We start from the raw sequence: 25,718 nt of genomic DNA, 5'->3' as shown, positions 1-25,718 counted from the left end.
GAGGTGAAGGTTTTCTAATCTCTTTGCACTTTTTTTGTGGGGTGTGGGCGGCTGGGGCTCTTCAGAAAGTGGGCTGTGACAGAGAAATCGGCTCTAACAAAGTAGAGGACAAGTGTGGCGTCTGCGGAGGCGACAACTCCCACTGCCGCACTGTGAAGGGAACCTTCACCCGGACACCCAAGAAAGCTGGTTAGTCATCAAAAAGAACAGATTTCATGAAAAATGTATCTTCCGGGTCCTCTATAATTGAATTTAACTGCATATTTTAAGATGATCCATTGTCATGCTTGCACTAACGTCTAACCCCCGACTTTCATTTAATTGATGAAGCTGCTATCATGTTACAGCCATACATTTGGCAAAACATACATAAACATACGTATTACGTTCAGCAATTCCTATAAAATGCCCCCAGTATACAGTATCTCCTTGTTTTTTGCCCCATTCGGTGTCTTTTAGACATTTTCAAAGCGAGGATAGCTTTATGTAAGTTTTCATTTATTCTTCACCTTGATTTGCTTAATAGGTTTTACAAACCTATACGTTGACAGCTGATAGATGAAGTGACGCAGCTGTCAAAATTGTCAGGATTAAGAACCTTATTCATTTGTGAAGAAATAATTAAAGTCACACTTGCTTTATTATTATTTTTTAAAGCAAAATGCCATTACGCATTGACTTTTATGCTTTGGTTTTAATTGAAGCATCTTCTCTCAGGTTATCTCCCGTTGCCAGACACACTGTGTGACACTGACTACTGAGGGCATGTTTCCAAAAATTATTATCACTTACATTCATTTATTTGAGTCCCCCCCACACACACTCCACTTCTTACCTCAGTGAGTGCATAATTTGAATAATCCACAAAATTAGAAAATTGCCCTAATCCAGCACTTTGCAAATAAAGTGGTTGGCCCACTATTATTAAGAGGTTTTGGACAACGACCTCTTAAACAACCTTAAGATGGCAGCTCCACCAAGACAATTACTTTTTCACCCTTTCAATCGTGAAATTATTATTTTTGTGACCATTTTAACATCATCCAACATCTTTTAACAGGGAAAGTGTTAAGCAAGAGAGCCCAAAAAGAAAGACATTTTCAAAACATACTATGCAAGTATCCCTCGTTATAGCTGTCCATTTTATAGTGCAGACTGTTAACCTAGCTTTTTACTACTTTCTGCTGCTAATATTGATCCATGTAGGATCGTGATTAATACACATTTGCACAGTTCTTGTGAATATCTATGGAACCTCACTAACATCTACGTGTGTACTTCGTGTGCATATACAACATCCCGTAGACATCCCTGCAGGCCTTTACAGGCAGTCTAGTGTCATGGTCTCAGCCGTTTGTGGATGAATTACCGTGGAACCTCCAAAGATCAACACCCTAAAAGTCAAAAGACATTTTTCATTTCAAATTTGACCTGATGATCATTTTTCTCATTCTACTGAATTCTCCTATTTCTACTCCAGTTTCTTATTTTTTTTAATTGACATCTCAAAGTGTCCAGTGTTGTCCCACTGTTCACATGGGCTAGGGACAGAGCCCTGCTGGAAATAGCAAGAATCTGTCCTACTGAAAACATTTGCAACAAGATGGAGCCAAAGCACTACATTTAGCAAAGCAAATGTATAAATATATATAGCGGATTTCATACACAAGGTACGGAAGCGTATTGCTGGCACACCCAAAAAAAAAAAGCATATCTTTCACATTATAATGTGGTTAATTCGACGTAATAATGTGAATCAGTTCATGTTATAGCATAATTCCTTTAACATTATATCATGAAATGCTTCATGTTAAAATGTGAAATGAAACACGTTATAGTGTAATTTATCACATTACAACATAAAACATATGGTAAAACCTAATAAGTTCTACGTTATAACCTGAAAATTTGGCGTCAACTTGTTGCGACCCTGTGGTCATTCACATCCTTCCAAGGTGCCATACAGGAAGACACAGCTAGAAGTGGGCTCTCATTGAGTGTTGCAAAAAAAAATGGATTTGGTGAGGTTTTTACAGAGTCATGGTGTACCCGAAGATTGCCTCTTACGAATGGAGCAAGAACATGTACGAAAATAGTAGGACCAGAAGTAATTCCGTTATGGGGGGCGGTGTGAAGAGGGCTGAAATTTATTTATTTATTTTCTACATTATAATGTGAAATTAATCTACGTTATAACATTAAAGTTTCACACTATAACATGAAACGAATTGTGTTATAACATGAAACTTTTCACATTATAACATGAAATAATTCACATTATAAGGTATAATACGCTTCCGTACCAAGGTAATGATTAAAAGGATTTGAATACGAAAAAAATAAAACATTTAAAATGGGAAAAAAAAATCACGATAACATTTATAGATTAGTAGCAGAACTTTAAAATTGTTTCTAAAGCTTACTGGAAGCCAGTGTAAGGACTTTGGAATTGGACTTATATGCCCTGACCTCTTTGTTCTGGTCAGAACCCGAGCTGCAGCATTATGAGTGAGCTGCAGGTGATTACTACTCTTTTTGGAGAGTCCAGTCAGAAGACAATTACAGCAGTCAACTCTACTTGAGATAAAAGTATGGATGACATTTTCCTGGTCTGCTTGACACATACAAGCCATCACTCTAGATATGTTTTGAGATAGTAAAAGCAAGTTTTTTTGAGTGATTTAATATGACCCCAAACTACTCAACTACTGAACATACTGAAAGTCAGGTCAAAATCTATCAGAACCCCTGGTCTTTGTTTTTTTTTTAAAGATAGTGGGTCGAGGTGATGACTGACTGCAAATCTCTTTTCTTTATTGCCAAAAACAATTCTCTCAGTTTTATTGTTATTTAGTTGATTTTTTTTTTTTTTAGCTCATCCAGTTATTTATCTCCTTTAGACAGTGTCACAACACCTCAATTGAACTATTGAACTATAACTGAAATATAACTTTGTCATCTACATAGCTATAATGGTCAAAATTAGTTTTGAAAATTTTGACCTGATGATCAAAATTAAAGTTTTGAACAATTTGACCCACGGGTAGCATATACGGGCTGAATAGGAGGGGTCCAAGAACTAACACTTGAAGGACCCCATATGTCATTGCCATTCTATCTGTTACAAAGTAGCTTCTTTTCTCCAGGTAGGAGGAGTTTGTTTAAATACAGCTCCTCAACTCATTCCAACATAATGCTTAGGTACCATTATGCCACAAGGTGACACCAAAGTACTGATTCTGTCTAACTGAAGCCCATCTGTTCATTCCAACATAGTTTCTTGCCATCAAGAAACCACTAGATGGTACTGAATCATTTTGGTTTCAAGTAAATGAATGTTTAGGTGTATTCGCAAATGCTGAAACATTAATATATCGGGGTTCACTGTATTTTTATAAATAATAAAAACACTAAAATGTTTTTTTCATTTTATCCCTCACCATGGCCAATGGGGAATGATTGTTAACTTCAAACCAAGATACGTACCTAACCGTGATTGTTTTCCAGAACTGTTGTATCTCCTTAGTTGATACATTTTTTGTGATGGGAAATAACAACTTTGGACGTTCCACTGTAATAGGATTTAAACTGGATTCACCCTGGATGCCTTTGTTTTTGAATGACACCTACCGTACAAATGCTATCCTCCCCTGCAGCAAGTTCCAAAGTTAGATTGCAGGTCACGTCGTCCCTGCGGCCGTACCACCTGTCGTAACGCCGCCGAAGCGAGCTGCATTTGTAATAACCTCTTGCAGCGCTCCAGCGTCTGTCTCACGAGACCTCACCCCGAGTGTAACAGGGGCAAGCGATTATACCCTCTCGCACAGCGCTCGTGTCCCGTCTGCCTCAAAATGAGTTATCTCCTCATCCAGTGTGAAGTCCTACTACCCGCTGTGCGGCACTGATCTGATCTGACGACCGCAAACAAACTAACAACTTTGTTTCGTTCCGAAAGGGAAAACCAGGGGAGCCTTCTCATTGCCCAAAGGAGCTCGCTATGTCTTTTTAAATGAGAGTGAGCAGTTTAGAAATGTCATTGGTGAGTCACAGGAGGTTTGTAAGAACGGTGGACATCCCTGCCAGACTTTGCTGCCCGCTAGTCTACTAAACAAGTTTTTTGTTGTTGTTGTTTGGTTTTCATTTACATAAAAGCTAAATATTCAATATGACCATAAACCTCTGCCAAGTCTAAAAAAAAAAAATCATCACCTACAAATTTCATCAAGCAAATCTTCCAAGTTAATATAATTAATTAATATGAAATCTGTTTTGATGAGATTCGATAGATCAAAACATCCATCCATCCATCTATCCTTTTTCTATACCACTTATCCTCACAGGGACCACGGGTGTGCTGGAACCTATTCCATGTATCTTCGGGCGAGAGGCAGGGTACAACCTGAACTGGTGCCCAGCCAATCGCAGGGCACATATGAACAACAAACCATTGACATTCACACCTACAGAAAATGTAGAGTCTTCAGTTAGCTTATATTGCATGTTTTTTGGATGTGGGCAGAAACCAGAGTGCCCGGGAGTGCTGGAGCTTATTCTGGCTGTCATCAGACAGGAGCCGGGGTACACCCTGAGCTGGTTGCCAGCCAATCATAGAGCACATAGAGACAGACAGCAGTTCCACTCTCCATCACGCTTAGGGGCAATTCAAAGTCTCCAATGAATGCATGTTTTTGGGAGTGAGGCCAACACTCTAACCAGATGCCCCCACCATGCCGCGCCCATATATACATATATATATATATATACACACACACACACACACACACAATCCTCCTCAATTTTTACAGTACAAGTAAGCACAATTCGGGGAAATAACCTACAGTCAAAAATATAGAAAAACAAACAAAAACAAAAAAATGTATATTTCCCTTGCCCTCTCAATCCAAATGACCAAAAACAATCTAACTGGAGCATGCTTATGCATTGAGGTTGTCAAGCAAACAAAATCTCCTTGGCAGATGTAACAAAGGCACAAATGCCTCATTCATATTCCAAGCATCCTATTGCGTGTAAATGAAAACCCCTTTTAATAAAAACCTCCCCCTTTTCCCTGGGCTGCTTTGTAGAGCAAAGCATGCGAGATGTCCACCCCTGCAAACACGTCGTTTCTGCTCATCTTATCCGTCTCCTATCTGTCTGTCTGTCTCTTGTTTCTTCCCTTTACGCCAACGCCAAAGGCTACCTTAAGATGTTTCTCATTCCTCCCGGAGCTAGACATGTGATCATCCAAGAACATGAGGCCTCCCCTCAAATTCTTGGTAAGTGTGACGTCACTACGCCACCGGGCGGCTAATGACCATCCTCTTGCTTATTTCTTATATGAGGCTAATCACAACATGTGCAAAAATGAAAAAAAAACCTCATCAACTTTGCATGAAGTCTTTGCATAATATATTTGTTCACACTGTACTGTGCATGGATTATGGACCTTTAATGGGATTAAAGAGACTCCTGGGATTGTACAGCACTGTATTCTCACAGACAAAAACACAGAAATAACCCGACCGTATTTGGGTTGAGTAGATGTGCAAGCCAGGCAGGGAATGCAGTACTGTGATGCCTTGAGATATGAGTTTAGCGGCTCAAAACTCTCGCATCTCAAATGATCTTTCTCCCCACTGAAATGAACTGAAGTACGATTAATTCATTGCAGCCCCGTCACCCCCCTCCAAAAAAAGGAACAACCTTTTTTAAGAAAACAGCACTTTGATTTGATGTACCTTAATTACATAAAGTGGATGTGTGTGCGTGTGTGCATGTGTGTGTGTGTGTATAGTATACACAGTGCCTTGTGAACGTATTTGGCCCCCTTGAACTTTTCAACCTTTCGCCACATTTCACGCTTCAAACGTAAAGATATAAAATTTTCATTTTTTGTCAAGACTCAACAATTGGGATACAATCATGAAGTGGAACAAAATTTATTGGATATTTTAAACTTTTTTAACAAATAAAAACCTGAAAAGTGGAGCGTGCAATATTATTCAGCCCCTTTACTTTCAGTGCAGCGAACTCAGTCCAGAAGTTCAGTGAGGATCTCTGAATGATCCAATGTTGACTGATGATGATAAATAGAATCCACCTGTGTGGAATCAAGTCTCCGTATAAATTCACCTGCTCTGTGATAGTCTCACGGTTGTGTTTGAAGTGCAGAGAGCATCATGAAGACCAAGGGACACACCAGGCAGGTCCGAGATACTGTTGTGGAGAAGTTCAAGGCCGGATTTGGATACTAAGAGATTTTCCAAGCTTTAAACATCTCAAGGAGCATTGTGCAAGCAATCATATTGAAATGGAAGGAGTATCAGACCACTGCAAATCTACCAAGATCCGGCTGTCTCTCAAAACCTTCACTTCGAGCTCGGAGAAGACTGATCAGAGATGCAGCCAAGAGGCCCATCATCACTCTGGATGAACTGCAGAGATTTACAGCTGAGGTGGGAGAGTCTGTCCATAGGACAACAATTATTGTGCACTACAAATCTGGCCTTTGTGGAAGAGTGGCAAGAAGAAAGCCATTTCTCAAAGATATCCATAAAAAGTCTCATTTAAAGTTTGCCACAAGCCACCTGGAAGACACACCAAGAAGAAGGTGCTCTAGTCAACTGAAACCAAAATCAAACTTTTTGGCCACAATGCAAAACGATATGTTTGGTGTAAAAGCAACATAGCTCATCACCCTGAACACACCATCCCCAGTGTCAAACATGGTGGTGGCAGCCTCATGGTTTGGCCCTATTTTTGGTCAGCTGGGGCAGCGAAGATGGTTAAAATTGATGGGAAGATCAATGGAGCCAAATACAGGACCATTCTGGAAGAAAACCTGTTGGAGTCTGGGGCGGAGGTTTATCTGCTAACAGGACAAAGATCAAAAACATAAAGCCAAATCTACAATGGAATGGTTGACAGATTAAACGTATCCAGGTGTTAGAATGGCCAAGTCAAAGTCCAGACCTGAATCCAATCGAAAATCTGTGGGCAGAGCTGAAGATTGCTGTTCACAAATGCTCTCCATCCAATCTCACTGAGCTTGAGCTGTTTTGCAAAGACGAATGGGCAAGAATTTCAGTCTCTCGATGTGCAACAAAGATAATGACATACCGCAAGCGACTTGTAGCAGTTATTGCTGCAAAAGGTGGCGCTACAAAGTATTAATGCAAGGGGGACGAATAATATTGCACACTCCACTTTTCAGGTTTTTATTTTTTAAAAAAGTTTAGAATATCCAATAAATTTTGTTCCACTTCACGATTGTGTCCCACTTGTTGATTCTTGATAATTTTTTTACATTTTATATCTTTATGATGAAGCCTGAAATGAGGTGAAAGGTTAAAAAGTTCAAGGGGCCCAAATACTTTCACAAGGCACTCTGTGTGTGTGTGTGTGGTGTGTGTGTGTGTGGTGTGTGTGTGTGTGTGTGTATGTTGTTCATTACACGGTCTGTGAAGTTTTGACATCAAGCTAAATTGCCTTTCCAAAGGCAAACCTTTTTGGTTGTTTTAAATACACAACGTGTAATTTTCTTTGTTTAGTTTAGCAATAACCTTTATTTGGCAGTGGCATTGAACTTTTTTTTTTTTTTTGGGCGAGGGGGAGAATTTTTCACTATCTAACAAATTACTGCCTTTGAAGTCAGTCGGGTCGAGTTCACTGCCACCATACAGCACTTGTATCTCAAATTTTTGCTCACGAGTCAATGCAAAAAATCGGCTGAACCGCCACCTGCCAATAAACCCCCAAAAATATGAATCCGGAAAAACAATCCATTAAGTACAGCCATGTTTTTCACTCACATTTTCCGTGTTTACAGGCTAGGTGGAGAGGAAGTGTTTTCAATGTTTTTATACTCTCCAATACTTCCGGGTGGAATTTTTTTTGTGAAAAAAAACAATGTTTTTTTTGGTTGTTTTATATTTCTTTTTTATATATTTTTGGGTGGGGAGTGAGGGGTGGCAGGAATAGATTAATTTCGGATCATTTCATGACATACAATTGTTTAGTAATAGTCACAGAAATTAATGAACTTGGATCTCAACGCACCACCTGTGACAAATTTGTAGCCCTTTCCATTAATTTTGAGTATTGTACTGAAACATCTGCTTGAAGGGGAATATCAATTTCTACTCCGAATCTAAACTTCTGTCTTGTACACCACACATACTCAGATCACATGCAAGAAGAGATTTAAAGTGAAAGATGTGCACAAAGAGTCCTAGATCACTTTAGATGGGATGGTAAAAACAATGCCTTGCTGAAGGGCTCGTCGACAAGTGCTAGCAGGCAGACTGGCATCTCTCCAGCAGCTAGTTGCTATTTTTACATTTTTGTCTGTGGTGGGTCTCAAACCGATGTCCTCAACTCTAATGCCCAAATCCTTACAGACTAAGCTCCTGCCACCCAAATTAGTCCCAAAGAAGTAATTCTGAGTTTCAAAAAGGTTTGGGTGGACAGTTCATGATTAGTGTTAGGCCTTGGGTTTAGGGGGTTATGATTATGATTTTAGAATTAAAGGTCTAGTGTTAGTTTGGGATTACAGATAGTGTTTCAGGCTAGGGTTAGGTGAGGGAGATGACATTATTTAACTCCCCATCAGGGAATCAAACCCTGGTCATCTGCGTGACAGGCGGAGACACTGTCCACTACACTAATGAGGAGTTCAGGTGAGGTGACTTTGGAGTTCGGATGTAAACTAGTGCTTCTTGGTTGCTCAATTGGTGGTTGGGAGTTCGGGTTAACATTAGGTGAATTGAGTGGTTCAGGTTTCGTTTAGATTTCGAGTTTGTTTTGGTGTTTGAGTTACCAGGTTAGGTTTAGGGTTACAAGTTAGTGTTAAGTGAGGGTTGTGAAATGTTGCTCCCTGATTTGAATGTGGGAAGATAATTTTGGGTGTGAATCCCGAAAGAAATACTTTGTAGATGTAACAGCAAAGATTAAATAAACTCCGTCCTTTCAATCAAGACACATTAATTTATGTCGCCGCTAATTGCTCATTAGTCTGCGGGGGTCTGATTTGACAGCTGGAAAGCTAAAACATCCTTTGTGTCATGCCATTTACTTCAAGGCAAACAAGTGATTAAAGGATGCACTTGTGCCAAACCATCACAATTGTTGGGTTATTGTCCTCTAAAAGTATCTCTATTGAAATCAAATGCAATGTCTGATTTTTATCTATTTATTTAATTAATTTTTGCAATGACTTGCTGGCAAAAATTTTAAATATGACAGTTGTATTGTAGTTGTGAACTTGACTCAACTCACTTAGCAACAAACACTCATTTGAGAGACTTTAAGTCATAGTTTCGCTTGATCTTTGAGCAATGACTTAATCCCAATTGTTATCAGACTGCCGCACTCTTTGAATTGTTGGAATACTCCAGACCTGGTTTTGACCTCATCTTGAATTGCCCTACAGCTCCATTTCATATTTAATGGTTTGTTCACAATCTAATGGTTTTTACAACGCTAATGTAACATATTTATAATACATTGTATTTTATGGCCTGAGCTCCTTTAATGTAGCATTAATGGTCCATATGACGTCTTATGTACAAATAATTTTCTGATTGCCTGTAATTTATGAAATTCATATAAGATTTGATGGTTTGTGCACCTTTTATGTACCCTAAGTGGTCTAAGGCCCTCTAATGTACCTTATTGACATCATTTACGCATAGCGCATGGTCTGAACACCTCTGAATGCATATTAATAGTCTGGACACCTCTTATGTTCAATGAACGGCCTCTATCTACACCTCTAATATACAAAAGGACATCTAGTGTCCTTTGCATGGTCTGTGCACCTCCAGTCTAGCATATTTACACAATATTTAATTGTCTGAGAACCCCTAATGTACCATCTACAGTTTACATCACAGTTAATGGTGTGGCCGCCTTTGTTGTCCGATGAATGGTGTATGCCTCTCTAAAGTACATGTGCCATATTTAGATTTAATCATCTGGGCACCTCTTACATATAATGGTCTGTCTGCATATCATCATACATTGGTATGAAAAACTATTCAACCCCTTCCTGATTTTTTTTTCCCATATCCATCACACACAACGGTTTCAAACCACCAAACCAATTTTGATATTACTCAGAGAGAACCCACGGAAATACAAAATGCAGTTTTCAAATGACAATTCAAGTTATTCAGACACACACCAAAATATCCACACCTTTCTGAACCTCTGTGAAAAATGAATTTCCCCCTGAAGTAATAATGGGTTGTGTCACCCTTGCCAGCAATAACTAAAATGAAGCGTTTGCGATAATTGGTCAGGAGTCTTTCACATCAGTCTGGAGGCATTTTTATCCCACTCTTCTTTGCAGAATTGTTTCAACTCCACCATATTGGAGGGTTTTCTAACATGAACTGGCCGTTTAAGGTCACACCGTAGCATCTCAATTGGATTTAAATCCGGACTTTAACTTGGCCACACCAAAACTTTTTTTTTTTGCCATTTAGAGGAGGACTTGCTGGTGTGTTTTGGGTCGTTGTCCTGCTGCATGATCCAAGAGCGCTTGAGTTTGAGGGCATGAACAGATGCCTGGACTTTCTCCTTCAGGATTTTCTGGTACACAGCAGAATTCATTTTTCCATCAATCACAACAAGTTGTCCTGTGACTGAGGCAGCCACGCAGCCCCAGACCATCACACTGCCACCACCATGCTTTGCTGTTGGCACAATGTTCTTTTTATCAAATGCTGTGCCATTTTTACGACAGATGTAACGGGCCGCACACCTTCCAAAAAGTTCAGTTTTTGAGTTTTTGACTCGTCAGTCCACAGAATGTTTCTTCAAAAGTCTTGAGGCTCTTCAAGATGTTTTTTGGCAAATGTGAGACGAGCCTTTGTATTTTTTGCTGATAGCAGATATTTTTGCCCGGGAACTCTGCCTTCAATGACATTTTTGGCCACTGTCTGTCTTATGTTAGAGTGACCCTGACTTTAACTGGGGCCAGCAAGGCCTGTAGGTGTCTAGATTTTGTTCAAAGTTCTTTTGTGACCTGGAAGAGTCATATTCGCAATCTTGGAGTAATTTTAGTTAGGAAATTTGTGGATTATGGCTCTGACAGTGATCTGCTGGAACCCCAAAGCCTTGTAAATGGATTTGTACCCTTTTCCAGACTGATCGATTTCAATCCCATTTTTTCTAATTTCTTCTTGAATTTGGTTGGATCTTGGCAAGATGCATTGGCTCTTGAGAGCCTGTAGCTTACTTCACATTCTCTGATATTCTATTTAAGTGATTTCCTCATTCAACAAGTTTGGTGTTAATCAGGTTTTGGTGTGTCTTGTAAAATTTCCAAATTTGTGACTTTGTGATTTCACAAATTACTTACTCTTTCACAGAAGGTCAGAAAGATTTGGAATTTTTTGTGCCTTAATACAACTTTGAAATGTCATTTGAAAACTGCATTTTGTATTGTCTGGGGTTGTCAGAGTGATATTAAAATTGGTTTGATGATTTGAAACTTTTGCGTGTGATAGATACGCAAAAAAACAGAAATCGGAAGGGCTCCAATACTTTTTTACGGCACTGGGTGTACTATTGGTCTTTGCATCTATAATGTACCATATTTATGCAAGCACCTCAAATTTTGTCTCTTACAGTGAATGCAGTGTAAACCCAGCCTTGTTACAGAATGTATTTATGCAGGTGTGACCACAGAGTGACTTCATGGACTCTTCCGGGCTTCTCTGTGATTGATTTGTGCAGCTATTTTTCATTGGTTTATAACAAACTGCCAATTGCAGCAATCAAGAACCAGGCGACTGGCCACTACATTCTCAATGGCAAAGGAGAGGAAGTCAAGTCCAGGAGCTTCATTGATTTGGGGGTGGAGTGGCAGTATAATATTGAGCAAGATGTGGAGACTCTACACACTGACGGACCTTTGCACGACCCAGTGGTGGTTCTGGTAAGAAGGAATTCATTTATTGCAGTTATACGTTTACGAGTCGGGAAAGGCAGTCAACCTCTTCAGAGCAGGCATGTTGGTTATCAAACTTCACCATGGAAATAGCTGTTTTAAATCAAAATGACAGGCTTCTTGTGTTTTGTGGCATGGCCTCTTGAGACTTTTTTGTGTGTCTACAATTGACAGACATGCCAACCAAATTTTGTGTTGCTAAATACAACTGACTGAAATTTTAAGACATTTGGTTCAACTCTGACTTTTGCAGAGTTAGTTTTTCTTGTGGCGAGCCATGAGACTTCACCTCCATGCTTCGGCCACAATCAAGATGAAAACAAACTATTCATTGTTTGTTCCCATCTGTGTAGTGCACAAAATTCTTCTTTTTTTTAGCCGTTGTAAAAAAATGTAGAAATTTCCTGAAATTTCCAAAATTACACTAGAATGTCAAAATGGCAGGCTTTCTTGATGTTTTCAGACATGACGTCTTAACCACTTATTCTCACAACTGTTGCAGGCGTGCTGGAGCCTAACCCAGCTATCATCAGAAAAGAAGCAGGGTACACCCTGAACTGGTAGCTAGCCATCACAGCGCACATTTAAACAAACAACCATTCAGATTCATACCTACAAGCAATTGAGAGTTTTCAACTAACCTTTCATGCATGTTTTTGGGATGTGGGAGTAAACTGGTGTGCTCGGAGAAAACCTACTCAGGCACTGGGAGGACATGCAAATTCTACACAGGCGGAGCTGGGATTTAAACCCCAATCCCCAGAACTGTGGGGCGGATGTGCAAACCAGCTGCACACCGCACTTCCTCATTCTATTTCAAATAATTTTAATTTTGATTTCAGTTACAGTTACATTTTATATTCACAGTTTATTAGATTTCAGGTTGCTCAGACAAAATGGCTTCAAAGACATTTGTTTACTCTCTGACCTAATGGAGGTTTGGCCAAACCACAGTATCATGCTTTGCACACTCGTTGTGGTGAACCCTGAAACCCGTAGCAATTGTAAGCAACCTATCTGTCGTATAGTGGAGTGGTCCTCAATAGGCAGCTGCACATTTGTCGTGGCTGGATTTTAATGCCCTTTTCACACCGCACTTAGCACAGTAGTACACCGTTGAACAATTCATTCAATGCCTCAATGCCACATGTTGCGTGTATGTGTCAAGCTGCACATTGTTGTCATTTTGCCATCTCTAGGAGCCTATATTGTACAAAAATTGTATGTTCTGAGTTCCCTGCTAAAAGAAAAGTGAACAAAGAATATCAGCAATTCATAGATTCCTGTTCTGTTCTTCTGTATGCAAGGAGAGTGTAGATGTGATTGAATTCTTCCAAATTAAAAAAAAAAAAGTATTTTGAAGAGACATTTCCTTAAAATTCTGAGGTAAGAACAACAACAACAAAACCACTGAAATTGTCGTATCAAGCTGCAAGCCAAATTCTTGTCACATCTATGACACAACAACAAAAAAGTACAAAGCACTGACTTCATGTGGCATGGAAGCCCTTCTCAGATGCAAAAAGAACACAGGAATGCATGACCGAAGTAAAAAATAAAAAAGAATCTCCCTCTGTTTTATTCAACCACATTATTATTATTTATATTTTGTTTAAATTTTTAGTTCATTCAAGCTGTTTATTGTCACTCCCAGTTAAAATGTACTGTCAAACAAACGAGAGAATTACGTTGTGTATTTCAGGCAACCATATGCCTGAAATGCCATATGCCATGCCTTAGTCCGCTTAGCTTAATGCTAATGAACATTACAAAACACCATAGATGGGATAATGTCCAGCATCAGTGCCATCATGTTCCAACCCTTTAAGCAATATTTATTTCGATACAAAAGGCACAGGCTGACAATAGTCTTATTGGCATATATTTTTTAAATAAAAGTGACATTATTGCACGTGGCCTGGCTAATCTAAATAAATGTACCTTTGAGTCAGTGATAAATATCGTTGTGGCCCTTAAAGATTTGCATTTGAGTACCACTGGCCTTGTATACCAATTTCCAATTTGGTAGCAATCCATCTAAATCTGTAGGAGCAGTTTGTCTTTGAAGAGCCCTGGGCACTAATGCTTTAAACATTGCAGAAAACAGATTCTAAATTTGTTTATTTAACTGAAATTTACTATGTGCGTACGTACAAAATAATCCATATCCAACACCAGTCAGACGCGCAGATCACTAAATAATGTGTGTTGATAAATCCCACATGTTCTAAATTGGCACGCTTGCCACACTGAGCCTCATCTGCATTGACAAATGCCTTCAACTGAACATGGAGTACATGGTCGCAGCAATCCATTAAAGAATGCAGGGATTGACTACCCTCTCCAAAGGAACTTGCCAGAGAAGTGGAAATGTAACCCAGCTGTAATTGAAGTTCTTGGTTACAAAAATAAATGAAAAACATATTCACAATTCATGCAAGTGTCGCCAGTATCTGCTGCTGTTAATTATATCGATCAGAGGAAAAGAGCAGTTTGAGAAATAAAAATAAATTGTTTGGCCATAAAAAAAAATCAATGCAAAAAAAAAACTGATGAGAATTATTTTTAATTAACTGGGGGGAGGACAAGCAATTATGGTTACCTGTTTTGCAAGCATTACTGGGGCACGTCATCAAATGCGCAGCCAGTCATCCTCAACCACCATTCCCATGGAGGCGTGCATGCATCCGCGGAGCTTTTCTGTACAATGAATGAATAAATGAATGAGTGAACCCTGCTTACCTCCAAGTGATGTGGATCGCAGATTATTAGTGCACTGATAAATTTGATTGAAGGAAATCTTTTCCTATTCAAGTTTCTGCATTTGTTGTGTGACGGTGCTTTATTTCAAATGCAGGGGCAATTACTGACTCCCAACTATATGTTTGGCAGACCCTTGTTTAATTTCAGCTTGTTGCAGTTGGCTGTATGTAAGATGCGATCAGGAAATTACTGCACATCGGCATGATTCTGCTTAGTGTCAGTAGTGTAATGATGCATACAGTCGGGCTAAGCAGTATTTAGTCAACCACCAACTGTGCAAGTACTTGCACTTAAAAAGACGAGAGAGGCCTACAGTATACTTTCATCATAGGTATACCTCAACCATGATTTTTAACGAGTTAATTAGTAAATTATAGTGCAAAATAAGTATTTGGTCACCTGCAAGTAAACAAGATTACTGGCTCTCACATACCTGTAAATTCTTCTTTAATAGGCTCCTCTGTTCTACACTTGTTACCTGTACTAAGGGCACATGTTTTCAATTTGGAGGAAACTGGAGAAAACCCACACAGGCACGGGGAGAACATGCAAAATCCACACAGGGAGGGGTGGGATTGAACCTGGGTCCTCAGAACTGTGAGGCCAAAGCCACCGTGCCACCCAGAAATGTATCTTTAACAAAAGAGGTTGACTGAAAAGTAAAAAGCATTTACCATCATTGTCTAAAAAAACATCCCGAGTTTCAATCTTGTGGTGACATAAGTCCGCACAGCTCTTGCAGAGTGAGGGAAGAGATGGGTTTTTTCAACACTGATCAGAAAGTCACTGTGAAAACAGACTAATCGTATTGATTCGTGAAGAAATATTAGATTGACCAACTTTAGACATGAGGTTTCTGCCCTGGACCGAATATATGTTGTTTAAATTTTATAGCAAAGGGACAAATATTCTAGGAGTTTATTTTTAAGGACCCCTCATAAATGTAAAATTGATCATAAAATGACTGCTTCAAACCAAAATGTCACTCTTTTGTGTGTCTACTCATGACAGACTAATTTTTTTCAAACTGGCCTCAGGGTGCCTTCACACAGCATACTCATGCCCCAATGAAATGGATACAGAATCTTAAGTCACCATAATGAAGAACCAGGGGGAATCTTGAGCTCGGTATACAGTGAATAGCCCTGACATTTTATACATAGCAGGCCGTGAGTGTTTTAATGACCTGTCATGATAAGGCTGTAATTGTATCCCAGTGGGGGGAATCTGAGGGTGTACTATGGATTTATAGTCATCGAAAGAGAGTTATGTTTGACGGAAATGGTTTCAAAGATTTTCATGAGATCATCTTCAGTTGGACTTTTAATATGCTGAATAAAAATCTTTTTTTGTGAGCACTTATGTTTCCATCACATTGGTGCTACATTTAAGCTTGTGCTTTTCAATAGGCGATCAAACGAGATTGATTGAAATTACACACTTCGCTACAATTTGTTCGCTGTGTGGAAGTTGTTCTATCGAATGCAATCTTTAAATGTCAAGTGTTTACCAGACATGGCACATACTTGAAACAACCTTATAGCAGAACATACATCATAAAACATCTGTAATAGTAAACAAACTGCATTTATTTTACATAATACAGTATCTATAGCTTTAGAAATCCTCACATTCACCCATTCACATGCACATTACTTCAAACCAATGGGCAGCTGCGCCCTTGTAAGGCACTGCAAGGCCCACTGCAAGTGCAGTGTAGTTTAGGGTTCAGTGACTTGACCAAAGACTCTTCAAGAGATTCAAACTGACCCCCTTCAGTCATTGAAAGACCCACTCTTCCAATTGAGCGACACTGGCTGTGTGTATTTTAGGGTGGGGTCAAATTTGTTGTTTATGCTCATTCCATGGCAGCTGGACTCCTGGAAATTGCAAAGGTTACCCTAAAATGGCATATTTAAACCATAGTGGCTTACGTGCCATGGCTATTCAGATCTATGTACTTGAGACTCTTTTGTGTCTATATTCATGATAGAAATTTCTACGAAATTTAATGTTGCTAAGTTATACTGGCTTTGGTGGCTCAATCTTGGAGACACATGGTTCAACCTGGATGTGGCGCCGTCAGGTTTTCGTATAATATGATGGAGTTAATTTTGGGTGCCCTCACACGATGACAAAAAAACAAATGCTTCACAATTTAGCATCACCTATTTGTCTAGTATTTAGTAAATGCAAATTTGATAGCAAGCACGGAAAATCTCTCTTTGAAGGCTCCCTGGAAATGTCCAAATTAATGTTGTGCTTCAATCAAAATTGTACTTCCTGTTGAGTGTATCGATTTTTGAAACTTTTTTTTTGATCATCTACCCATGATAGGCAGGCCTACCAGTTGTCTGGCTTCTGTGGCAACATCAGACTTTCTAATAGGGATCCCCGTACAGAATTTTTTTTTGGACCCCAAAGGAGAACAGTAAATGATTGATTATAATGTAAGGTATTCACATGTAAAATGTGAATTAATACCATGTATAGTAGTTTTACTATGTTTCAGTGTTACCCATCTTGTATAGTGCCATGCCATTCCAGTAGGGAATCACTGCTGTATTCCGTATACAGAGTGCAGTAAGTCAAGGTCAATGACATCACATCAGAAAGAAAGTCAACCCTCTCAAAGGTGGAGTGTCAATTTAGTAAACATTGAGGAGCTGGATAATTGTGCCACTAATTTAAAAAGGTTCTTCATTACTTTTAATGTACACTTGGCAACATGAAATCAGGTCGGCACGTCTATCACAAGTAGACCCAAAATAAAAAAACATTTGAACCCTCAAATTTGGCCAATAGCACTCTGAAAATGTCTCAAGAAGCCAGAACAGAAAGACACACAAGTCTGAGCATTTTGGTTTGAAATTTAGCACTTTAACAGCACTATTGAACTTTTTTTTGGCGGGGGTGGGGGTGTGTGTGGGGGGGATACCGCCCCTGAAGCAAATGTCTCATAGTAACATGAAATTTGGTAAGTGTGTCTATCATAAGTCGACCAACCAAAAAGTCTCAAGAAACCATGACTGGAAAAACAAAGTTTGGCATTTTGATTTGAAGCAGCCATTCTCACACAAAATTCTACCTTGAGTTTATCAAGGAACATTCAGCCCTTGAAGCCACTTTCACTGAGCTGCATAAAATCTGACATGTTGATCATGAAGAGACTGGCCAAAAAGAACCCATGCCCAAAAAGACACCGGATGTCCACCATCTCGGCGTGGTTTTTGCCTTTCCCAAGGTTTTTGTTCGATTGATATCAATTGTCTGTAAATGGTCAACTCTTTACTAAACTAGAATTAAGGTTTTAAGAAATATCTTTGCACCCCACTGCTGGTCCAGCTAAATTAGATACAATAAGAAAACTGTCATTTTTGGTGCAAAAATGGCCTTTACTGTCAAGGTTGCAATTAAAATTAATTCCAGTTTGTCTTGTGGCGTTTACATAATTCACCCGCGGGACCTCGATTTGGGGTGCGGGGTTCCGCACGGACTGTTTTTGTTGTTGCGCTTCCGGAGTAAAGGTTAACAGAGTTCCCGCCGTTATGCAAGTAGTGTTTTGATGTCGAACAATAAAAGAAGTTTTGTTCCTGTGTCCGACACTCCGCCTCCGACTCCTTTTCTCCCACGCTACAGTCTCAACATTAGCCTTAAAAAATTACACCATTACTTCTACTTACAAAATAATCTGTTCCGGAAGTTGTTTCGTAACGTGAATTTTTTGGAAGTAAAACCGCATTTTACATGTAAATAGCCTAATCTGTTCCAAGCCCCCCGACCACCAACTCCCACCCCACCAAAAATAAGCATTTAAAGTATATTAATGTAAGGAATAATAAAAATGATGATCATTTACATTTGGCATTGGGCAACTATGCTTGAAGAGAAGGGTGATTGAGAAACAAAAGGCATTGTGGGGGACTGAGGAGGAGGCAAACGTTTGACAGCTGAAAGGAAGGAAAGGAAACATAAGAATGTACGCACGCACACCACTTAATGCCACTAGAGTATCTTGGGGCCCGTGGTGAATAAAGATGAATAAACTTGCATAAAAACAAAAAAGAAAAACGAATCTAAAAGTTGTACTTTTCCAATGTGTGCTAGTGAGATTCGCTGACAGTCGAGTGTCCAAGGGAAATGTAAAGCATCATGGGTAAAGATTGACATCCCTCCTAGCCGTTGGGATGCTAGGAAGATGCTACGGCGATAGCACTGCGAGAGCAGCTCTATCGCGCCACACAAATCAAGATACAGGATGTTTATGTTCGGTGGAATTTGGGGGCTGCCAATCCAGTCCCCATTTTTTTGATTTCGTATTCTGAATTTCCTTCGTAACTAGAGAGAATATTTTTCCAAGGAGGTGTTTCATAACATGAGTTTTCTGTTACTGGAGACGTTCGTAAGTAGAGGTACCACTCAAAAGATGAGTTACTTTATATTTCAAATAGCACTTTTAATTGAGACATTTGTTTGTTGGACTTAAACAGTACTTCTCTGCCAATCGTCAAAGTACAAGTGGCGCAGCAGTTTCAAAAGAAATGCATTGATGGTATAATGAATGCAGGAGACTTAATTACAGTCATCTGCGAGACACTTTTATTCTATTGTGACAATGACAAGTGGCAGAGGACAACTTGCAGTTTCTTCATCAAAAGACATTTATTATACACTTACTTGATGATGAAAAAGAAACCTTTAGTTAATTTATGTGGTGCAAACTGTGAGTGCTTCACAAAAAGCAAGGTCCACTGAACATTATTCTGAATTGCTGTTAAAACTCTAATGACGGTTTTATATTGATCAGCCTGCGTAGTCAGCCTTTAAGCAGTAACTCAACAGATATTTGAGGGGGAAAAAACTGTATACGCGTTTTTCATATTAATCTGTGAAATGGATGTATAGGTTGCAAGTAGGGGTGCAGCGCTACACAAAATTTGGTTCAGCTCAATAATTGCCACCGTTTGAAGAAAAGAGAAAATGTCCTGCCTTTTTTAAGTTGGAGGTTGATTGAAATTTGTTTCAACTTGAAAGTACAGTTTTTTAATTAAATGTATTTGGTGCAACTAAACCTTCCAATTTTATTTAATTTTTTTTTGCTGTCCATGCTTACAAGTTAGAACCATTAAAAAAATTAATACCTTCTAACAAAATAAATACAGTACACCTGATAGGCAACGCGGTGAAGCAGCTGTAAAGCATTGGCCTCACAGTTCTGAGGTCCAGGGCTCAATCCCGGCCCCGCCTTTGTGGAGTTTGCATGTTCTCCCCGTCCCTGTGTGGGTTTTCTGCGGGTACTCCGGTATCCCCCACATCCCAAAAACATACGTGGTATGTTAATTGAAGACCCTAAATTGCCCATAGGTGGGGTGGTGAGTGCGACTGTTGTCTGTTTCCTTGTGCCCTGCAATTGGCTTGGAACCAGTTCAGGGTGCACCCCGCTTCCTGCCCGTTGACAGCTGGGATAGTCTCCTGCACTCCCGTGATCCTTGTGAGGATAAGCAGCTAAGAAAATGGATGGATGGATGAGGTGTTACACCTGATATCTTCTTGGGTTCATTCTTAGCAGTAGAGTATGAAATTCAATTTGCGCTCTAAATATGTTTTGAAACATACTGTCAATTAATATTTTGGGGGGAGGGAGGGGTGCGGGGGCGTCACTGATGGTGTATTTTCTACTCTTGACAGCATATAAAACAAAAAGACCCAAATCCTGACATGATAATTTTATAACCACTGTTCCATGTTGTGCAATTATCTGAGAATCTGAAAAAAATATCAAATGGAAAATGAAATGTTTCTGGTCCTGCTATTATTGGGAATTTTTGCTGTGGCACCTAAGTGTGAATTGCACTGTATTTGTGTTTGCACTGTCAATTTTGTACCACGTGTGCTTGTTTGTCTTTTTGCTCTTATTTTCACATCTCTTGTTGTTGTTGAACATTTGTTGTCTAGTTTATTGTATTTCCATTGATGGACTTTAGCCCTGTGTGACACATACCGTTGTCCTTTTTCACGACGTGCTTGCCATCAGGGTCATACTTAATTCAAAAACTAAAGTCGTTCCAAAGCCAGACCTGAAGGATGTTGGAGGAGCTTCGGTTTCAGTCGCACTTAAGCCATTCGCTGTGTTGCAATGGCTAACTTTGCACGTCGGTTCTGTCTCAGCAATTTATTCTGAATGAATGTGGGAGAGGCAGTTTAATGGCTCCGCTTTCCACAACGAGTAGTCGAGAGCAGAGCCCCACTGTTAGAAGTTGATCGAGTAAATATTGTAAAATGTACTAAATACAACTATACATACTCTATCGTTCAATACAGCGGTCTTGATTCCGTCCTGTGTGGTGCAGAGGTTAGGTGTACGCCCTGCGAGCAGAGGGTGGGTGCAGCCAAAGAATGGCAGCCACGTTCTGTCAGCCTGCCCCGGGGACTGGGGGTGGGATTGTTGAATGAATGAATAATCCATGCAATTGTAAAGCGCCGTTGAGTGCCTTGAAAGTGCTTTGTAAGTGATATGCATTGTTACTCTTATTATTATCCATCTATCAATTTTCTGAGCCGCTTATCCTCACTAGACTTAAGGGGTTCCTGAAGCCTATCGCAGTTGACGTTGAGCAAGTGGCGGGGTGGACCCTGTAAGGTTACCAGCCAGTCGCATGGCATGTAACAACAAACAGCCAATCCCACTCACATTCATACCTACAGACAATTTAGAGCAATTCATCTACCATGCACATTTTTGGGATGTGGGAGGAAAGCAGAGAACCCAGAGAAAACCCATGCACAGGCATGGAGAGAACATGCAAACTCCACACAGGCAGGGCTGGATTTGAATCCGGTTCTAAGAACAGTGAAGCAGATGCGCTAACCGGTCCTCCACGCTTCCACTTGTTACTTTATTATTTTTTTTTTATTTAGGTAATAAACACTGAACAGGAAGCTAGTGCAACTGTAATTAGTCACGTTAGGTACAATATTGTCAAAGAACATACTGTACGCATGCAATATGTCGCCTCCTAATAGTGGCACTCATCATGTCTACCAGATCATACCCAGGGACAATGAAACACGCTCCACTCTGATGTACAAGTATATCATCCACGAAGACTCAGTGCCCATCAACAACAACAATGTCATCCAGGAGGACACTTACGAGTGGGCGCTCAAGAGCTGGTCTGCCTGCTCCAAGCCGTGCGCCGGAGGTAAACAACACAGCAGCGTCATGCACTTGCAGTTCACACAGCATGTACTGTATGTCATATAATGAGTTTTAGAACAGGACCTTGCTTCCGGTTTTGAAATGATTTTAGGCTACCAGTACACCAAGTACGGTTGTCGGAAGAAAGGCGACACCAAGATGGTCCACAGGGGGTACTGTGACGTCGGCAAGAAGCCCAAACCAATACGCCGCATGTGCAACCTGCAGGACTGCACACAACCCCAGTGAGTGTGTACACACATATTGGTGCCCTTCATAATATTTGTGGGTTTTTTCCTTGGTTATGACGCGATGTTGTCAAACGAGGTCATGTTGACACATTCAAATCTGCTTGTTAAGGGACTTATGCTGTGGCATGTGTCTTTGGTTTGTTGCAGAATTATTTTTAAATGAGTGCTCATCTTTTCAAGCAAAACATATGTTTTGAGGCTTATTGCATCGTCACATGCAGATGTTGACAAATTAGTTACAAATCTGACAAGTCTTCATCCAGGCCTGTTATTTGAGGTATGACTTGGTATGTTTGTTTCGCTCTCATTATTTTTCGTGTCTAAGAAAGTGTGTGTTCTTGATTCGTGCATCATATTTTGAGGTCGTATTGACGAATTAGTCAAGCTGTCACAGAGGCCTTTTAATTGGGTGTACAGTATGACTCAATGTAGTTTGTTACAAATTTTCATTCTTAGCCAGATAATAGTTGGAGGCTGGTCACCTTTTCAACCAAAAAGAAATTGATTTTTTTTTTTTTTTGTTAATACATCCTGTTATACGGTCATATTGACCAACTAATTGGAAATCTGCCATGATTTCATCAAGACAGTAAATTTGAGAAGTGACTTAGTATTACTTCTTTTACATTTGTTTTTTGGCCTTAGTAAGCGGTGAAGATGGGTAACCGTTTTGAGAAAAAAAAACTTTTTACATTAGGCCATATAGACTAATTATTGTGAAATCTGGAAGCTCCCATTGAGGCCGTAAATTTGAGATATGACTTGATGTAGTGGCAGCAAGGCGGCGCAACTAGTTAGAGGTTTCGCCTCACAGTTCTGAGGACCAAGGTTCAAATCTCAGCCCCGCCTGTGTGGAGTTTACATGTTCTCCCTGTGCCTACGTGGGTTTGCTGCCACATCCAAAAAACACGCATTATTGTAGTCTTTAAATTGCCCCTAGGTGTGATTGTGAGTGCGACTGTTGTCTATCTCAGTGTGTCCAGCGATTGGCTGGCAATCAGTTCAGGGTGTATCTCAACGACGGGTGCCTCCTGGCCGATGATAGCTGGAAGAGGCTCCCGCACTCCCATGACTCCAGTGAGGATAAGCGGATAGAGTTCGCAGGACATACCTGTAAATGTAGCTGATATACGGTTTCAGCATCATAAAGCGAGCTCACCGGTATTACCGTTCAACATGTTGATGTTTTTCATGCTACATTTAAGCTATGTTCCTGGTGGCCAAAGGAGCCCCATTTTTTTTCCCCAATTATGCAGTTTTTCCCCGAGCGGTGAGTTGTCTTGTACGTGTGAGGGTCGATTGCCTGATGTGCGGTTGTGAGTCACCGCTTTGCTCGATGTGCGGCCGCCCTGAGAGAAACATAAACCTTTGTAATTAAGTTGTTTTGAACAGTTAAAGTCCTAACGTTTGACCATAAAAACACACCTTGAAGCTGACAAGTGTATGTGTAAATATAACCTTAAAGTTTTCCCATTGATTTGATGTTTACTGAATTGTGTCTCCTCTTTGAGATCTCAATTTATTTTAAGAAAAAAGAAACCTGTTTGTATCCAGTCAATGGGCAAAATCCCGCAGACAGCTGTCGATTATGCTTTTTTGCCCTGGGCATCCACGGAAAACATGCTATGAAGCTTCCCCCCACTCGACTGACATTGTGCTGATAGTGATTGTTTGTAAAGATGATCCTGGAGAGGTTTTCTTTCATGCCCCGCTGTGTCAAATGTCTCCAAAGAGTTTTGTGCACTGCCTCAACCAACAACGATTTCAACCACCAGATAGTCATACAGGGCTGGGAGTGTTTCTTCAAAAATGGATTCTGATACGTTTTCTTGTTACCCCTTCAAAAAATGGCGTTAACATAGTCATAAATATGAAAGTTATGTACACACATTCACACACACACGTGTGAGTGTGTGTATATACACACACACACATGCACACGCACGCATACACACACACGACAATACTATATATACTAAAAAGACATCCATCCATTTTCGAAGCCACTTATCCTCACGAGGGTCGCGAGTACTGGAGCCAATCCCAGCTATCATCGGGCAGATGGTGGGATATACCCGGAACTGGTTCCCAGCCAATTGCAGGGCACATATGAATAGCAAACATTCTAACCTACAGACAATTTAGAGTCTTCAATTACCTTATCATGCATGTTTTTTTGGGGATGTCGGCAGAAACCGCAGTCCCCGGGAGTGCTCGAGCTTATCCCGGCTGTCATCGGGCTGGAGGCGGGGTACACCCTGAACAGGTTGCCAGCCAATCGCAGGGCACATATACATAAACAAATAAACATTCACACCTATGGGCAATTTCGAGTCTTCAATCAACCTACCAGGCATGTTTTTGGGATGTGGAAAGAAACTGGAGTATCTGGTGAAAACCCACACAGGCACGGAGAGAACATGCAAACTCCACTCAGGCGAGGCTAGGATTTGAACCCCGGTCCTCAGAACTGTGAGGGCAGATGTGCTTACCAATCATCCATCGTGCCGCCGTCATACAATATGTATTTATATATATTTATTTGATCTTTTCAGGATCATGAATGTTTAATATACATGTTTTTGAAATGAGGACAGAAGCTGGAGCACCTGAAATTCAAATTCAAGACCTCAGAACTGTGAATCAGACTTGCTAACCACTTGCTCTCTGTGCTCTGCGCTCGTTTGAGTGCTATTTTGAGAAGCAGTAGTCATCATACATCGTAGTATTAGCATATGTATTTACTGAGGGCATTCTTTTTCTGATCATTCAGTCAAAATCCTTCAAGATTTGCCACAGTCTTGCATGTTGTCTAACCCTCCTCTTGCCCCCCCACCCCACCTCCTCTACCTCCCCTCCATCCAAACAGGTGGATCTCTGAGGAGTGGGAACACTGCACACGTACGTGCGGCAGCCTGGGCTTCCAGGTGCGGACCGTGCGCTGCATCCAGCTGCTGCATGACACCGCCAACCGCTCCGTACACAGCAAGTACTGCACCGGGACCGGCCCGAGACCCGCAGGCCCTGCAACCGCCTCGCCTGCCCGTCACACTGGAGGACAGGGGCCTGGTCTGAGGTATCTTAAATATAGGAAATTTAAAAAAAAAAAAAAAAAAATCAATAATGATTATATTCAAACATATTGCACATAAAGGTTGGAGTTGAATACATTGTTACAAATAGTTGTTGACAATTAAACAAAAGTCTATTCTATTTTAAAGTCAACAAATTTTGTAAAACACTTAAAAAAACACCTGTGGATAGAACAAAGTACGTAAATGAAAATTGAACCTAAAATAAGAAAACCATTTAAAGGAATACTAAACCCTAGATGTCAAACCTTACGTTTATATTTCAAAAATGTCTTTGTATGCGATTAACTTGACAGTGTATGAAGTATTTGTTACAAAAACAAAACAAATTAACACAAACACTGCATCTACTCATCTATGTGGGCTGCCATTTTTATGTCATTACATGTGTGAGAGTTGCAAGAATTGTTAAGTTGTTATGGCGGCAGTCCCCTAACCCAATGCGGGACACTAGCGCT

The 25,718-nt window shown here is 40.2% G+C and overlaps 1 protein-coding gene across 1 annotated transcript in view; it reads left to right on the top strand.

The window, feature by feature from the left end:
- The window catches only part of adamts3 (ADAM metallopeptidase with thrombospondin type 1 motif, 3), a 140,077-nt gene that overhangs the window by 102,023 nt on the left and 12,336 nt on the right, over positions 1–25,718 (top strand). Inside the window, 7 exon segments of the mRNA XM_061817550.1 lie at positions 66–189; positions 5,196–5,276; positions 11,781–11,944; positions 21,765–21,921; positions 22,030–22,162; positions 25,038–25,168; positions 25,171–25,244. Coding sequence (XP_061673534.1) covers positions 66–189; positions 5,196–5,276; positions 11,781–11,944; positions 21,765–21,921; positions 22,030–22,162; positions 25,038–25,168; positions 25,171–25,244 — 864 coding nt within the window.

The sequence above is a fragment of the Syngnathoides biaculeatus genome, chromosome 4, assembly GCF_019802595.1.
Source record: "Syngnathoides biaculeatus isolate LvHL_M chromosome 4, ASM1980259v1, whole genome shotgun sequence".
NCBI classification, from domain to species: domain Eukaryota; kingdom Metazoa; phylum Chordata; class Actinopteri; order Syngnathiformes; family Syngnathidae; genus Syngnathoides; species Syngnathoides biaculeatus.
Note: the sequence above shows the minus strand (reverse complement) of the source record. Positions and strands in the feature narration are given on the sequence as shown.